At 41.5% G+C, this 18,401-nt stretch overlaps 3 protein-coding genes across 6 annotated transcripts in view; 1 reads left to right on the top strand and 2 right to left on the bottom strand.

The window, feature by feature from the left end:
* Positions 1–18,401, top strand: part of LOC5667792 (uncharacterized) — a 123,685-nt gene that overhangs the window by 52,880 nt on the left and 52,404 nt on the right. For all 4 annotated transcript variants that reach the window (XM_061642663.1, XM_061642661.1, XM_061642662.1 and 1 more), the window contains exon 5: positions 4,884–5,017. In XM_061642663.1, the coding sequence (XP_061498647.1) occupies positions 4,884–5,017 (134 nt within the window). The remainder of the gene's footprint in view (positions 1–4,883; positions 5,018–18,401) is intronic.
* On the bottom strand, positions 40–4,670 carry LOC11175659 (uncharacterized). Its single transcript, XM_061642659.1, has 7 exons — positions 4,520–4,670; positions 4,274–4,431; positions 3,136–3,204; positions 2,774–2,872; positions 2,447–2,607; positions 2,187–2,301; positions 40–2,123 (listed from the first exon to the last, which is right to left on the bottom strand). Exons 1-7 carry the CDS (start codon positions 4,611–4,613, stop codon positions 771–773), a joined length of 2,049 nt encoding a protein of 682 aa, XP_061498643.1. The 5' UTR covers positions 4,614–4,670; the 3' UTR covers positions 40–770.
* On the bottom strand, positions 6,997–15,904 carry LOC1274720 (uncharacterized). Its single transcript, XM_313887.6, has 2 exons — positions 15,618–15,904; positions 6,997–7,905 (listed from the first exon to the last, which is right to left on the bottom strand). The coding sequence occupies exons 1-2, from the start codon at positions 15,630–15,632 to the stop codon at positions 7,315–7,317; spliced, it is 606 nt and encodes a 201-aa protein (XP_313887.5). The 5' UTR covers positions 15,633–15,904; the 3' UTR covers positions 6,997–7,314.

The raw sequence follows: 18,401 nt of genomic DNA, 5'->3' as shown, positions 1-18,401 counted from the left end.
AGTGTATGCCATTTTTTTAAGGGTTGCAGCACTGCTGTCTTTCTTTTTTTTGTTTGAGCTGGACGGTTTTTTACGTCACAGTTCAGGTATGCTTTGTTTTCTGTCCTTCCTGAGTGACCGCCGAATGTTGCCGCAAACAGTGCCACATGACAATTTGTTCGTACCGGTATTTATATTCAGAAGAAGGTCTAGACAAATATGGTGAGATGTATGCCTGTTTTCGTTTGCCAAGCCGTTAAAAGCATCATAGTAATTGGTGCGTTCGATGGACCTGGGTACAATTTGGTTGATGAATAGAAATACAAATACCATGGAATATAGTTTGATAAGCTTGCAAACAAAAACATTTTCATTATACATGTTTTGTTAGGTTTTGTACTAGTACTAGTCTTTAGATAGAGAACCACCAAAAACGCTGTACAAACTCTCAAGTTGGTCACGCTGATGATGGCTTAGCAAGTGCTCCAACATGTACGTTAAGTAATTCACATGAACAGTGCTGCAGGGTGAAAAATGGAAAATGTCATCCTCAAGTGAATAATGATGTGATAAATGTGGTATGTATTGTGTATCATAAATGGTATGTGCGTGACGATAATATATATCTTCAGCAGTCAGGCTTTGCACAAAAGATTTTGAATTCTTTAGCACTCGGGTGTTCATCGCTTAATAGCTGTGGAACCATGATAAATGTTTTTCGGGGAAATGTGCCTTGGCAAGATTGAAAGCAGATCGCCATATGTTTGAAATCCACTCAGATTTTAGTTAAATCACTCGATGCGCGGGCATAGAGCCTCTTGAAAATTGCGTGGATATATCAAACCTTGTTGATCTACGGCACGTTGTGCCAAATATGTGAGAAACGCATCACGAACGGTCTCATCCAAAGGGGTACCGATACCTGGTATTGGAGATATTTTGCATTTATATGTAATGCGCTGATCATCCGTTGGAACAAGAGGTATTTTACGCTGCACGCAGGCTATTTCGATTGGATCAGTCTGTGTAATCCCTTCACAGGCAATTGGCAACAGTGTATCCATGGAGGGTGTCGGTAAAATTGCACTCAGCTCTACACTTTCAGATTTTTCTTTTGTTTCTTCAGAGGGTTCTTCTATTGGCGGTGGTGCTACTAGACCTAGTATCATACTGTCCGAAATTTTAGCCTCAAGCAGATTTGCATCCACTTCGATTCCGCTTTCTCCAAAGATGCTAAATATTTCCTTCTGTTGTGGTTCATTGTCGTTGTCCTGTAAGGCACGCTTGAAGCTTTCACTTACAAAAAAGTTGTACAGCTCATTTATGTCTTTCACTTCCAGTTCACGGCTTTCTGCTTCTTTTAGAAATGACTGTAATTTTTCATGATCAGCGGGAGCAAGAAAATCTTCGTTTGAGTTAGATTTTTCCTCCAAGAAATTAGCTATCGAGCCTAATGAAAGCTCACACTCTCCGTCGATAATTGCCTGATCGATGGAGCAGACGACCTTCGAGAGGATTTCGTTTGTAATGAAAGCTGCAGAATGAGAGCTGACGCTCATCCTTGCCCGTAGTGTTACCGGTAGAGAGAAGCTAGATTTACGACGGTCGTGTGCAAAAGTGGCACTTGGATCCAATTCCAACGTGTCCTCGAAAATGTTTTCCATCGAATATGCTGATACGGAGTCGTCCGAGATAGAGGTAGAGGACTGCTCAACGTAATTGAACGATTTGGAACGAGAGCAGTCTTGAGAGAACAGATACAACAATAACCATGGTGGGCCCATTTCCTTCAGCAGCTCATGCCGTTCCTGTTCCTTCAGTTTGTTGTATTCCTCTTCACTGATCGAGACCTTGAGTTCTTCTATTTGTTTCGAACGTTCACGCGTACGCTCTAGAGCAGCCTTGGACAGGGTGCTCTCACTGACCATCGAAATGGCCCCATCGCCACGAAGTCGCTTCAGCAAAACTATGACACTGTTAAAGTCTGGTGCCCTGCGGAGAGATTCATGTGCATCGGTGTCATCGCCGAAAAACTTAAAATCAGATTCCAGCCTCGAGGGAGCGACCGAAGGTTCCGAAAGTTGGTCGTTGTCGTCAGTGTTGATGTTGCCGGACAGAGCAAAATGATGCTGCTTGGTTTCATGCTGCAATCAAAAAGTTAAACAGACATCACAATACATGGAAAGGTCACCTAAGAAGCCTCTCACCTCTAGTGTGGAACGGTACTTGTCAATAATGGCATTTTTAAATGAAATTGTTGACAAAACTTTCGGAAGTGCGGGCGGCATCTGTTCCTCTTCCAATGCCCCAGTATCTTCGTCCCTGTGTGTGTTCATACATTCCACGAGACATTCCACAATGACAGTGTGAGCAAAGAGTTCGAGATACAGTTTCAGAAAGCAAGGTTTTGGGTAACAACGTTATTGCATACTACAGCTTTAATCACTGCAGTGGTAACATAACTTACAGAACTTTCCTTCCGTTGACAAACTTTTGCACGGAACTGCAGTCCAAATCGGCCAGCGCAAGAAAGCACTCTCGGAACATCCAAAACGGTATCGACGCTGCACCTCCATCTGGATCTTCGGTTAGCATTTCACAGATCATTTCTGTGGTTTTCGTAAAGTTCTGGGAATTAGTTTTTGCGAAGGATGCGAAGACTCATATAGACTTCAGAATTGGTGAAAATTGTGTGTGAAATAGTAATAGTCTCACGGTGAAGCGTAGATAATTAAATGAGAAGGGAGCTTCATTATCGTATCAACACCATTCGTAACCACCGACTGCTACTTACTTTACACAGTTGACCGATGAAAACGGCAATAATCTTCAGCCAATGGAGTTGGGACCAATTCAACATCCGAAGTAGTGACAGAACATTTAATAAGTCTTCCTTCCTCGGCGTGTTAGGCAAGTCCGGACGATTTCCAAGGTTGCATGAAGTTTATCCCAGATGTTCATAGAGTATATAGAAATATAATGTTAGAAAAATGCTAAACAGTATTCAACACATCAACCGACAAACTGTATCGTTGTTGGACATGGACATATGAGATCAAAAACAACGAATACTCATAAATGGTTTGGTGGATGTGTGTGTGTGTGCATTGAAATGTTTCGAGCTTACAAAATTACTAATAAAACAACGTTTCTTACTTCCGGCAGACATAAACCTTCCCACTTCTCCAGAAGGATCTTCTTGTGTACGTAATAACCTTTCCCAAGCTGTGAAGAAGTTCTCAATGAAACGCCAGCCGGGCAATGGCAAACACACGGAAAGGTGCAGCATGAAAAGAGAAAAGAAAAACGAATAATGTGAGAACCTTGTAGAAGATGATAAAACCCTGCAAGTATTCGAGTCCTGAGCTTGAGCTTTGCGAATGGGAAATAAACAGGAGAAACAAGTAAAGTGGTGCGATTTTGCATTTTGTTTGCATAGTGCTGTACATACTTCGACCAGCGTTGGCCAAGTATGCAGCGTAAATCGTTGTCAGAGAATTGTAATGAATTAGGGGTAGTCGTAGTATTTGTGAATCAACACACTTCTCTTACGGAAGTATGATCTCCACCACTTGCCTGTCTGGTAGAAATGCGAGGTGTGAAAACCTAGTGGAGCATGTTCTTGCCTGGAGTGTATAAAAACTTAATCATGCATTTAATGTATTGCTATGACACTATGTAAACCATGGTGGTAATGCACTGCAATCGAAACAGTATTTTAAAACTAGTTCATTATAGGGTTCAATTGAAATAAATGGCACTTTACGGAAGCTTTTCGTAACGAACAAATTTGATTTTCCGGTAAAATTTTCGATTAAAAAAATCAGGAATATGAACGCTCTGATGGCATCCATCAAGTGTATCAAAAGGATACACTAAGTAAGGCTTATGCTTGTTTTCGAAGTTGGTTTTATTTATACTCAAAAGAACTTGTGAGTTTCATGCATTTGGTTCCGGGTTGTATGTTGAATAGTTATTGTTTTCACTAAGTTAGTTACGTTTGTCTTGTGTGTTGACAAGAACAATGGTTCTTTCCAAAGTGTGTTACAAAGTGTCTTTAGCTGATAGCGTGTGTTATAATTTGGTATGTATAGCAGATATGCATACAAGATTGAATGCATGATTTAAAAACAAAGTTAATCTATTTCTAATTCATGCATAAATAATCACTTCAAAGTAAGGCAACTAGTTTACGATGCGCTAGAATTTTTACATTTTTTGTACACATGTAAGCGACCATTGAGCTAATTTTCATTAAACTATCGATATGTATGAAATGGAAACACATGCTCACCTGATCAATTAATACTCGAACAATACCAGTGGTTAGTTGCCTAAAGTGTCCTGCTGGTTCGTAGCGTGATTTAACCGGGGGCTGCACACTGAGTGCCAAACTACGGAAATATGCTGCCGACCACCGTAACAAATCAAACGGCTGCGTTCGTATTACCGCTGTAGGTGTAGGCCACAGACAAATACACACAAACATGTTAGGTTCCGTTTCTGGGCGGCAGTATAAAGAGAAAATATTTTAACAAACCTTTCGCATACTGCTTTAGGGTGATGTGAAAATTTTCAGGTATCACGATCTGCTCAGGACAGTAAATTTCTTGCAAAAGCACCATCTTCGCCATAGAGTAGAGGAAATAGCACTGTGAATGACCAACCGTCCAGTTCTCCTATAACATACTGAAAACAAACAATGCTTTTGTGTTTTTCTTCTACGCAGCTGTGACACTGCCTACTCCATGTGAACCACCGTTTGTTATGCACCCAAAATAAATTCTCGTTGCTAAGGGATACAGCGTTCTTTCATTCATTTTCTGCGCCATCGTAGTACAGGGGGTTTTTTTACTAGTTTTGACGTTTATTTATGTTTGGTATCGTGGGACGCCTCATTCCAGAACTACCTCATTCTCCACCAACCCTATGGACGGAACACACCAAATACGATCCGGGCGATATTCTACGAGCTAACTGTTCTACACCACCGTCGAAGCCTGGGGCCACGATAACGTTTCTACTGAACAGTATGACGGTAAGTTCTATACAATCACACAAGAGTCATTTCTAAGTTTCTCTTACATTCATGATTGAATAAATTTCTTACAAAATATAAACACAGGTTTTTAGGCAGTGGTTAATATTTCAATTAGCTTATTTTAATATAGAGGGTCCGCTCCGTGGTACAGTTAACAACGTGCTAGTCATGGGTTGAAGCTCCATATTGATCCTGCCCTTTCCTACTCAGGACGAAATATCCTGCTATGGGTAATCAATAAGTCATTGATAGTCAAGCCCATTAGTAGTACAGCCACAACTTGAAAAAAATTAATATTAGAGAGACCACCGATCACACACGAGTAAAAAGAGTTTATGTCAGTTGTACTATCGACCAACATATTCCAACATAAATGAGCACGTTTGATTAGAAAAAAATACTTTTGATATACATTTGTAAATATCTTCATGTATGAATGTTTTAAAATAAACATTTTGTATCTTCTGGAGTAAGCATATTAATTCACAAAAGAGGTTATATGTACATAAGTAAATATAATAAACGTTGTTGGGTTGAAGGCAACAATCTAACCAACAAAATCTCAATTATCATTGAGTTCACCAATACGGCGTTGAACGATAAAGCAAATATTATCTGATCGGATCCAGAGATGAACATGCTGCGGGAACATTCGGTGTCCAATCCCATCAACGGACAATCATGTTTCTCTTCCTATTGTTACGTCTATTTTTATTATCGGGTCTCCGTTAATCGGTTAAGCGTTGTACAACAACTGGATAAGTAAGCAATATTAAAAGATTTACGAAAAAACTTATAATTTGAAAATTTAACTAAAAATTATATTTTTGAAATATATGCTACATGGTAATACACGTTTTAAAATTGAAGTACAGCATTGTCACGGCAAGCATGCCAATACAATTATTTCTCAAATTAAATTTTGCTCCTTCCAGTTTGCTCTGCTTTCTAGTTTTGAATTTATCAATTCGGTCGAGTGCAGAAATACAATCATGTTTAATCTTCGAATGATGTTTATATAGTACCTGCATTTTCTTAAAATCAAATATTCCATCCAGTTGCGAAACACGTTCCTGTCGATTGTATGAGTGTAGGGATCGAAGGGACAAAAGTAAACATAACCTTCCATCGTCAATTTACGCCGTACACTTTTACTATTCAACGCGCGTGTTTTCTTTTACATACACGCTTTTTTCGGTTAGCTGGGTTTGCTTTCGGTCGTTTATTTTTTTTCCTTTCGTATCAACTGTACACAAGGTAACAAAGCTGAACAGATTGTCCCAAAGTCATTTAACGCACTATAAGTGAATTCGAAAGCTGTGGACAAAATCTCGAAGCAGTAAAATTCTACTCTGTTTTATTTGTACTGCACAAATTGTTTTCTAATTCAATTTCCTAGCACATACACTCTAACGCTTGTTTGTGCATGTCCTTATGATGTTCTTTTTGATTTTTTGTTTGTTTCATCGTTCATTGTTTCAACTGGGAATATTCTTTATTTCTTGCGTTCAGTTTTCGTTGTAGAAATCTCATACTCATAATCCTAAAATACGCAAGCTTTGCGCAAGGGTATGCCGTTCAGCTTGTACAGGCGTGGAGATACTTTACACATGACAACCATCATGAGACGATATTTCAAATAGATGGAACATCAATATTTACCTATAAGTTCTTCTCCATTACGGTGCTTGTTTTTCTATTTAAGAACTGATTCTGAGCTGTGAACAAACTGTCGCCTTGATTGTGCAGCTGAATTAGAAAGAGGCATGTCTACTACCGTTAGTTGGAATCAAAGGGAACGGATGGACACGATTCAACATAGGAGAACGCAAATAAAATGGCCCTTGTTGGTTAACGTTCCTTGAGGTGCATGTTCAACATTAACACGAATATCTACAGGTGGTGGGTGGTATTGTACAAGGCAACGGAAGCGTAGGAAGTGTCATCAAACTGTGTAAGACGGAATATACATTGAGTTATGGAGAGATAGGATATTTATTTCATTCACTGAAACCTTCACATTCTTGTCCAAGAGTTCCATCCATTTGCTTAAGAAAAAAGAAGGAACCTTATGCTTCGGTACATCACATGGCAACACCCTTACGACTGCTCATGGGGATCAATGACTGATGGAATGTCTTTTCAATCGGATGAAACAACAGCACCGTATGCAAACTTTTAAAAACTTAACATACAACAACAATTACTACTACTAAGCAATAACAACTTGGAAAATCTTTTTCTTTCGACTGCGACTTCCAGAGCACTTGGGAATTGTCTAGTTTTTGAGGTGCTCAGAATTGTTGATACCGGGCCGGCCCAGACGGCGGTCCATAGGCGGGAGCTGGTGGGCCGTACTGTTTGTGTGGCTCCTTTTCGCCCTCCTTGTACTTGATGAAGTACACCTCCGGTTTGTTGGGCTCGGTAGTTTCTGGCACTGGAATTTCCAATGGTGCGGGATCCTCCGGTTTCTTAACCAGCACGTAGACGAGGGTCTTATGTTCGTCCTGTGGCTGTGGTGGAATCACCTGCTTGATCGGGGCTGGTGGAGCCGGCGCCTTAATGAAGATAATTTTGTAATGCTTTTTGGGAATGGGAGCTTCCAGTACGGGACTTTTGACAATCTCGGTCGGTTCCTCCGGTGGAACGTGCACGTACACATTCTTGGTGATCAGTTTCGGTGGCGGGCCATATTCACGGGCCGGTGGACCATATACCGTGGGCGGTGGTGGACCATATTCTTCTGCTGGTGGACCGTATTCTGGTTTTGGTGCGCCATATTCGTACTGCGGCAATTGTTGTTGCTTTGCAGGCACGACAATGCGTGCTCTCGGGGGCTCTGGTTCAGGTCGAGCTAATGCACAAACAATACAGGCAAAGAGAATCTGGAACGAGAAATAAATATGAACATACATCAATTAATCATTACGTATCGCTGGTAGTAAGAATCTATTTTAGTGAAGATTATCTACAGCTGTATACTGGCCTTAACTTAATAAAGATACATTTGAAACATGTATTTATAGCTTTTCTTCAAACTTATTTTGATCAATATTTGCAATTATGATTTAGAACAGTTTTCTTTTTATTGCTACATAAACGGATCTACTTCTTTTTATGGTTCAACAAATCACTCAGCGTCGGTGAGAGGAGCGTTAGGTAGTTTCTGTCGCTCTCTCTCTAGTTTAAAGCTACTTTAATTCATTTTATTTTATTTTTCCCATTTCCTCAAAACCTTTGACCAAGGATGCACAAAATGCTTACTTATTTTATACACACTCCCATACATTAAAACACCTGTCAGTTTTGGTTCGGACAGTGAGGTTGTGCATGATCGGAGACCCAACCCTGTTTGTGGTCCAGGAAGCGGAAGCGGAGTTTGTATCGGTTTATATGCCACCTTTCCGAGCTCGTTCCAAAAATGGTATTACGTGGAAGGCTGAAAATTTCCGTCGTGAATAATGTCATTGACATTTTTGCGTTGTTGTTTGTTGTCGGATGAAGAGATGGGCGACTAGTTTTTGATTTTAGCGAATTGAACACGGCATCGTTGCTGTACGGAAACCATGGAAAGCTTTCCACTACCATCGGCGCATCGTATGACGGCTTATTGTCATCCGTGGCAGTATTCCCTTGGAAAAGAGCGTAGGTGTTATGGTATGGTAAAGCCACTGGTCCTATCATCAGACACGATCGCATCGTCGTCGACGCTGCGTGGCATCGATAAGCACACCCAATTAATGCACAGCGTACCCAACAAACGCGTAACACGATGCGTCAAATGCATTTCGCCATCGGACCATCGGAGGGCCGGATGGACCTTGTTTGGTTTGTTTTCACTTCCCGCTCTTTTCACACTGACCGCACGGTTGAGGTTTACGTAGCACAAAAACGCATTGTAAAATCGTTGTGCATTATTGCAACTCTGTCCAACCACTGTGAATGCAAGGTGCGCGAATAGATGATTTTTTTTGTATTGGGAATTGAGGTGTTCCAAATATTACGTAACGTTCGTTATGGTTCCGTCAACGTGTCAGATTAATTCATTCGTTCTTTGTTCAGACGTACAACATACCCCTTAACCAGAAAATTGTGTACACATTGTTTAACAAATCTGATGAAAAGGCTAAATGTGCTTCGTAAAGTTTAATATTAAAATTATTTTTCTAAAACTGTGAATGAGTTTTATAGTATAATATAATAATAACATATATGTAATATAATAACATAATTTTGTACTATAATAATATGATATAATAAATTGTAACATAATTTTATACAATAATATAATATAATAGAATGGAGTATAATATAACAAAATAAAATACAATTTAATAAAAATAACACATAATATAATGTTATATGATATAACATATTAAATTAATTATATCATATTTTATTATACTATGTTCTATTATATTTAAATTTAATATATTGTATTGTATTATATTATATTATAATTTATTATGTTATATTATATTATATTTCTTATACTTTTTATAATATATCATTTATATAATGTATATATTTAATGTATAAACATTACATGGAAATAGTTTTATAAAGTCCGTATGTGAGACAGTTTTGTGTGTTTTATTTGGATTTTGGTGTTGATGTAACAGATTGATGAACGGAATCATTTTTAACCAACTTTTACACTCTTGTCAGCTTAATATTACTCGTAGCTAATTAAAAAAGAAACTCCTTCGTTATGTTTATCTCATCTTAACCATCATAAATAAGAAAAAAAGTAACGTACAATCCCGGACACAAATACTGCTATTTCTTAAAAGAATGACGCTATAAACCATAATGCTGTATTGCAAATAGAAACGATGAAGCATAAAATACGTTTATCGATCAAAATTCCTAGTACACGCGGGTTTCCTCCTAAACCAAAACAACAACGCTTTGTCCGATTTGAAAGCTCAAACCATTATTTGTTTGCTAACACCCTCTGTTGCTGCGACTAATCAGTAAATGTAACAAAATTGTCACTTTCAATCGAGTGACTTTTGGGATAAGAAGCTAAGACCCTTCCGCTGAATGAGGCACCGACAGGAGTAAAAATAAAATTCATAGAACAATCTGGAAACAGTTCGGGGAACATCAATCCCTTCAATTGCAATGATGGGTCCCCTGGGGACGGAATGGAACGAAAGGCCAATGGGAATCTCGTTCCGGTGCGCAAAAAGCTTTCTGGAAAACGGTCGCTTTTGGCGGTGGTTTTATTTGTAGCGTGCAAAAAATAAAGAAAAAAATAAACAGACGGCCAGATAATGCAAAATCCCATGGAGGTGGGGAAGAAATGGTCTTCCTTCTTCCAGCGACGGATGGCGACAAGAAAAATCACCGGAAGTTTGCATCCGCCCTCGGTGCAAATTTTTTCGTGATCGTTTTTCCAACCATTGCTCACCCTTGGTCCTACCGGTAAATCGCACGCTCTGTTGTACGTCGATATTTATTTAAATGTCGGTGGATAAGAAAAATGGGTTTCTTTCCGGCAGGATTGATCGGAGGCAAGCAAGAACTAGACGGAGCAGCGTGGAGCCTTCGTCTTCGGAGTTTCCGGCACGGGCGCTTTAATCCGCCCGGTAGGTCCAATTGATTGGCTTGCACCTTTTCCATAGCGGTTTTGCTTTAACCTGCCTCATCCTCCATGGCAACAATCAGCGGGCGCAAGCGAGAACGACAGCTGTAGTGGGGCAAACTTGAATGGTGGGAAAAATGGTTTTCCAAAATGAAATTTATTACCCGTGCCATATCACCGCGAAATGGGTGTCTTTCAGTGTGAACGAGCAGGAATAAAATCGAGTCACCGCCACGAAGACAAACAGGCTCAAGTGCCATAGGCCCCCTAGCAAGACAAACGGCATACTGTCTTCCCGTGAGGCGAATACTGTTAGCCTTCAATACTGTGCGAGAAGCTACTTTCTGGCTAGTAACCGAGCAAAGAGAGTGAAAGGGAAATTTAATACTCCCGGACCACGTCCGAGTGCTTCGCTAAAGTAAAGAGTACTCCGGGAACTCGGGAGCACCAATAACAATTAAACTGTGTGGAGTACTCTTTTGGCGAAACTTAACCGATGCAATAAGCAGCGGTATGGGTGAAATGAAAATTAAGTAAACATGCCCGACACCTTCACCTGGCTTTCATACATGACAGGACTGTTTTTTTTTTCTTTCCACACGCGTTGGTTTGTTTCGCGTCCTATTAGACGATGGTGTGAATACTCCTTGAAAGTTTGACTTTGCTCTGTATTCTCAAACGTTGTTATGCTACAAGCCAAATGAACCGCTTGGCTTAAATTGTGCCATTGATTCCTCTTGACCCGAACACACAGCTTCCGGTGGTTGATGAAAATTGAGCCTGTCTTTACACATTCCATGACCATCGGTTGAGTCTCAAAACGGAAACAGCTAAAATAATCGCCACGCGTTCAACCGTTTTATTTATACAATCTTCCATCGGTTTCAGCAGCATTCAAGTGGTGTGGAACGAACTGACCACAATCATGTCACTTTCGTCCGGTCTATTGCATTGTGCGCTCTTGCTGTTTTCTGCTTTTCCGCAAATTCTCCGTTTGTAGTTTTTCCCCGAAATTGGCAGAAAAGTGCTGGAACCGGGCCGGCCCTGGTCAAAATGTGTGAAGGCGTGAAATTTTAATGACATCTCAGGCCTGACCAACCACCCGTCGTTTTGGTCACGGTTGGTTGAATTGGTCACCGAGCCGTGTGCTTATAATTGTCCTTCCGCCACTGTCGGTGACAAACATTGGACACGTTCGCTTCCTACCACCCTGCCTACACAATGTGCGCTCGATCTACACTGATCGGGCTAGGTGTCGGGCGGCGTGTGTTCGTATGATACTGTTACGGTGGCTCTGCTGTTTTGGTTTCATGCTATGTTGTCACATTTTTATGGTTCACCTTAACACTTGGGCGTCTGTACCGGAAATAGCGATGTTACAGGCTGTCGAAATCACCTACCAAACCTGGTGTTGACTTAGGATCTGTCTCCTTCTATCATGAGCACCACTGCCAAACGGGTATTGCAATCGTTATACTAAAACAAGATGACACTAGGCGACCCTTTGTATCGGGTCGATCGATTTAATCAAGTTTTGCTGAGCTACATTTAATGATGATTGAAAAAAGCACTTCAACCCTGCGACGGAGAGTGCGAGGTAACGCATCGATATCAAAATGTGCTTAGATGACCATTTTTTTAGACACATCCACAAACACAGGAATGCAAAATGTCACCAGAGTCAAACGATGACAAAGATTTTTTCAACGGCGAAAACCTTTCATACTATGAAAAAAAGGGACCATGATCTTTGCCACGGGCTAGATTGCACCAAGAATGAAAGTAAACTTACAGTTCGTTTGTTTGTCATATTTTTTCATCCATTTGCCTCCCCTAAAAGATGGTGCCTTCTTTTGCGCTCTACACTGATTGCGGCTGCAATCAAAAGATGATGAGTCAAACGGAAGCGCGCGAGAAAGTAGTAGTTGATATCACCGCATTCGATTGTTCGGGTTGTTTCTGCGGTAATGAAATGTACTTTGCTGCGCATTACTAACGATGTGCACTGCAATCACCATGATGTAAAGTGATTATCGCATCGATAAAGTGCAGGCAGTGATGAGTTCATCATCTATTCGGGCACTCAATTATCGAAACACGTTTGAAACGTAATTACTATGTGCATCATTTTAAGCGCGACTCGTGTGGGATGAATCATTCATGTTAGAACTAGCCGTCAGGTACCTCGGTGCAGAGCCATTAGCTTCCAAGCTATCCAACAAACTGATGAATGAAATTCAAACATTTGTGTGCATTTAAAAAAAAACTTCCTGTTTGCAGTTAGACATTTGCTGAAAGAAATGTAATATAGAATCCAACTTTAATTCAAGGCTCTATCAATTTAAACAAAAAAAAAATGGAACTACGATTTCGGTGGGGAAACAGCGTCAGTTTTGTGAAGATTCATATAAAACATACGCTTTGGTGGAACCACAAATGGATTTCCGATTGCATGATTTATTCATCTCGAAGCCTTCTTACGACAGAGAATGTTTTTCGTTTTTCAAAGGCACGACGAAGCTTAAAAACTGTCGCAATAATGGCTGGCATTGGGTGGTGTTTGACAGTTGAAGGAATCCAGTTTTCGGTGATGGTTGTGGTGGTAACCGTTCTACTTATATACCATTAGAAATGACTTTAGAATCGATAAGTAATGGACAAACTGCGACAAGGAACCGGAAAACTCTCTTCGCTTCTCCTATAATGATCCGTTTCTACCCAGAGCAGCACTACTGACATTTCGTACTAGGCGGCGGATTTTAGATACTGCTTTTTGTGCCAATTTGGCGCGCGATGCGAATAAACTTTGGCCAAAAACATGCTGCCAAACAAGCAAAGCGCTGTCTACTAGCACCGAGCGGGGCTGCTCGAACCACTTGTATGTGCATTTTATTCACAAATCATGGCAATAATATTTACATACTAAAAGCATTGACTATGGCGTGCATACTGTGCGCTCCCTTCGGCAGAGGCGCCGATGTGTGATGAAAATGTGGCGACCGTCGAAGCTCATCGACCAAGGATCAACCGGAGGTTGGTACATCAATCACCGTGTCCGCAGGCAGTCCGTGCCCATCACACTCGATGCATACAACCGCAAATGACGATGACGTCAGCGGCGACAGCCCGTTACTCATCTATATGAAAATGATCCGATTTAAACGATTACCCAACCCCCCCCCCCCCCCCCCCCCCGAACCATATTGGCTGGGTGCGCTTTTCCGAAGCGATTTCCATTTCTGTGGATTGGATCACACTGTCGTCCAGCGTCTGACAAATACTACCAACACGTTCTGCTTTCCGGCGTGTGCGCTTGTGTGTACGTGTGCATGTGATGTTCGCTCCCTATCGCCGGCCGTACGATTTCTCATCAAAACGCATCATCCCAATATCCTTTTTGCCGCACGAATTTGATCTGAACTGAGACAGGAGTATCATGTTGCTGTGATGATGTTTTTCGATAAACACGAGCTTCCCGGATGTGCGTGGTTTTTTTGGCACACACTTGAGAGGTAGCGAGGGATGTGTGGGGAAATTTGGAACCACGCTCTAAATGACCAAACACCGTGAGCGTTTGCTGACGATTCTTCGACGCGTCGTCGGGAGAGGATCGAACGAAGCAAACAGAATTAGAAATTGATTCCGTGCTATCGTTTGTTGATTGTTTTTCTAGCTTTGGTTTCGAATTTGTTATTTCCTTGCACGGTTGCTTGCTTGTTTGTTTATTTACTCGTTTGCGGTTGTATGCATACAGCCGAGCGAGTGGTGTTTACCATTTGTATGGCAGGTGAAATGTAGATAAATTGCGGTGTTTTATTAAATAAAGTGCAAGGCTTTACCCATATTTCAACTCTACCCACAGCCTCCCCAAATGCCGCACGTTGGCTATTTGTGCTGGAAATACTTGTTTATAGCCTTGAAAGAAGGAATGAAAAGAGATGCGGAACAGTTCTCGTAGGTTCTCGTAGAAAATATGCCTGATTTGATCATTTCAATCTAGTTTTACAACCATTTATTTAATTGACATTGCCGTCATCAAATACGTTTCAGCATGATTGAGCACGATTTTTATCCAGCACTTCATGTTGCGTCCGGTGCTATGTGCTATATAAAATTGCGATTAATTTTATTTCGCGAAAAAATAATCCTTTTGGGTCATAAAATTTCATGGTGTGTAAAAAAGTGTCCATGTCCGCCATGGCAGTGAATATGATTAGTCGTACCAGTGATTTTTATCGCTTTCAGAAGGGTCCGTCTGTCCGTTCATTTTGAATGATTTTTTTAAAGATTGCTGATCGCAAGAAGTTTATCGAATTGCAGTGATAACACCCGGTTTCGATTTTTGTTTTGTTCTCCTCACTCATGATATTTAAACCCAAAAAACATACAAAAAAGGTCATGTTTTGAGTCTTTCGGGCATCGTCTAGTGAAAATAACATACTGGAAATATCGTAGCACACATCACTCGATTGCTCGCAAAAACGCGTTGTGAAAGCACACACAACGCCAGCAGCAAGTTTCACACAAACAAAATAATAAAATGACCACCCTGACCGCACCCGAACGCAATGCCCTGCAGCATCAGGATGGATCCAGAGCTCGGTTCGTCAATTTTTCACTTATGGTCAGTCTAATTTATTAATGCTATGTTTTGGTTTCTCGGTTGCCGTGTTTGTTGGAGCGTTTTGTTGTCGTTGGTTTTTGCGAATGCTTTTTGCGTGTGCTACCGTTTCCGTGCTGTTGCAGCGCATTTCTGCCACCAAACGAGAGGTACGGAATGACTCCACACAACGTTCTGCATGCTGAATCCACCGAAAATGGAGATTAAGTCATGAAAGAAGTGAAACGAAAGCGGTACGAGATCAGAGTACGCAAATCGGGGCCAGTATTTCATGGCTCGCGAAAATCAAATCCCTTGAACACAACGACGTGGTCACAGTACAAAACAGAACGGGAAAGCAGAGAATAAAGGCAACCCGGAAGCAAACATCACAAAACAAAACTTACCAGCAAGGATTTCATGATTATTGTTTTTCACTTGTTTTATTGTTACTGACGGATGGTTTTTAGCTAAATGCGCAACAATTTTGCAAATATTGCACGTCTTTTTCGTCCGGATCCTCTCGCCTAAGCACACTCCAATGGGTGTGTGAGAGTCTGTACAAACGTACGCGCACCTACGCAGAACAAACACACGTGGTAACACGCAAACGACACTGACAACGCGTTCGAGAGGTGTCCGTCAATCGACCCGAAAAACCCCTGCACCGACAATGACTGACATTCGTTCGAAGCAATTTGCTTTTATATCGAAAATAAACGAGTGGTGCGATTTTTGTACCTTGAATATGCACACCTTTACGGGCGTGGAGGGTGGGGGAAATGATGGCAGTCCATTGCGATGCAAACGGAATGTTTTGCTTAGTGCAGTCCTGCTGCATGAATTCGAACGAAACTGGCGAAATGGTACGCTCGGTAGAGTGAAATTGAAATAAATTACTCACTTATTCGGCCAGGTTCGATTGCGTCGTGTGCGTGCGATGATTACCACTCCCCAACGACGAAAGCCCTGAAAGTGAACGCATATCGGTGCGACAAATTTGTTCGACGTGACGCTTGCTACGTTGGCTGGTAGTCGGACAATTTCGAATGTGCTTGGGATATTAAGCGTCTGCACTGTGCGAAGTTCGTGCGATAGGAGGCATTGACGGCAGCGCGCGTGCCGTCGTACGATCAGCTAATGCCGATGGGCAGTAACGAAAGCATTTTTACCGTTATAGGCGCTTTCTAGCAATAGCTGTTGAATGAACCAGAGAAGCTGAACTTGACCTTTATTATCGTGGTTGACAAATAATAGGGCGCTTTTATGATGTTATAATAAGTTGCATAAATTCGCTTGTACCCAAAAATTTTCATAAATCATAAAACATGAACGATTATTGTATGAACAATATTGTGGCAATTTTAAACTACGTCGCGTGTAACATATATCGTCAGAATCAATATTTTGTTCAAAAGTAAGAGTCAAAATAAGAAAAAAGCTTTTTTGCAACAAAAAAGCGGTGAATAGCAGAGGAGACAGAAAAAAATAACAAAAAAAACACCACTCATATAGGGCACATTGCACATTTTCGTTGCGTCTGACCCGTTGAGACTAAAGTTCATCCAAACTATCAAGCAATCATCATGTGAATTTGTTGGCTCCGAAAAAAAGCTACACAACAAACACACATCCTCGAAGCAATGGCCAGCGTACCAACATTCCGAGTTGGGAGCAATGGGACAAATTGACGGTCCGATCTCCAACCGATATGGAGTGGGGTTTGTTTTTCTCGAAACCGTTTTGCTCATTAAAAACCATATTCCAGCGGGACACGCTGGGTCGCTGCATCATTTCAACGAATTGGGTCATTTGGTGGGAGCGCATGGGCTCAAATAATGATAAAAAGTGCATAACGAAGACCGAAGCCGTCCTGTTTTCTGATGCCTTTACCATGGCGAGTTGGGGAGAAGAAAAATCCAAACCCTTCCTACAGCGAACACTCACTCGATATCCTATAAACCATAGTGTTGGCAGGCTCCGAGCCATAGGAGGTCAACATAACAACAACCCACTGCTGGTGTACGAGCCACCGCTCGCCTCCCGACCGCTTTAAGGACTCGTAAGCAGTGATATCACTTTTCCACCCATGCTGCCGGGCCTGGTTTGCTGACTTTGGTTTCGGTTGATTGCACAAGTACGTGAGCGCCGTTGTTTATGGGAAGTGGAAGTGCATAATATAATAATGAATATATGCGACAACATGGGAGTTCCGTTGGCCCGCTCCTGTTCAAGGTCTGTTCGAGTGCCGAGACATTCCGCTATGTGGGCAACGGCACGGACTGACGAACTTGTGTGCGTGCATGTGCATGTCTGTTTTGTCGTGGCAAATTGTAGGCAATCGTGCGCTTCGGAAGGGATGTGATAGCAACTGCTTCCGCAGGCAGCTTGGAGGAGTCGGCGGAGCAACTTGCTAAAGTTGGGTCTTTCTTGTCTTGGCGACCAACCCGTGCAGTCAAATGGCGTCTTTTATCTCTTCACATCTCTTTCGCCGCTCATTCGCTGCCGTTAGTTGTTGGTGGCGTTGGCGACGGTCTCGACAGGAAGGAAAACCGGATGTTGTCTATCTTGTACGGTACATGTCGCTTCAAGACTGGCCAAACTGCGCTCCACATTCGCACAAAGGTTCACATGTTCACATTCGTTTTATCTGGCTCACTCTTTTCCGGTGCATACTACTTCGGCACGGATGCCCGATAAACGTGCATGCTGAACGTACTGCAACATACTCCACTGACAAACTTCTGCGGCTGCTTGTATGACATTTACGATATGCGAATGTATGATCTGGCTTTTTCTCGTCTGTTTCTTGATATTTTCATATGACACTGGTGTGAGTGCTTAACAGCAGCAGCAAAATACATATTGATTAGCATTATAAAATGGTCGTACAAACGACTAGTCAGAGAGAAAATTGTAGAAACAAAACGCGATAGTAAACGACGAAAGAATTTTGCCGTACCTTTATTCAAATGCCCTTTATCAGTCCGTTCGATTAGCAGCGTTACGTGAGCAAGCGTAAGCATAGGTAAAATTGCTATTGTTTCAAAACATAATGCTTGCCTACATGGGTCACGCTTATTACGTCTCTGCAGGCTCGTTGTCTTTCTTTACGTGTATACTAATGCTCCGCTAGGTAATGCACGTTTCTTGAGAACGATTGAACTATATATAAAAGTATTTCCCATGTG

This window comes from Anopheles gambiae, chromosome 2 (assembly GCF_943734735.2).
Source record: "Anopheles gambiae chromosome 2, idAnoGambNW_F1_1, whole genome shotgun sequence".
Classification (NCBI taxonomy): domain Eukaryota; kingdom Metazoa; phylum Arthropoda; class Insecta; order Diptera; family Culicidae; genus Anopheles; species Anopheles gambiae.
Note: the sequence above shows the minus strand (reverse complement) of the source record. Positions and strands in the feature narration are given on the sequence as shown.

Coding starts and splice junctions, on each gene's coding strand:
- LOC11175659 (XM_061642659.1), bottom strand. CDS start 4,613: ATGGCGAAGATGGTGCTTTTGCAAGAAATTTACTGTCCTGAGCAGATC. Junction 4,432..4,519: donor CCTAAAGCAGTATGCGAAAG/GTTTGTTAAAAT, acceptor CTACACCTACAG/CGGTAATACGAACGCAGCCG. Junction 2,302..2,446: donor GTCAACGGAAGGAAAGTTCT/GTAAGTTATGTT, acceptor GAACACACACAG/GGACGAAGATACTGGGGCAT.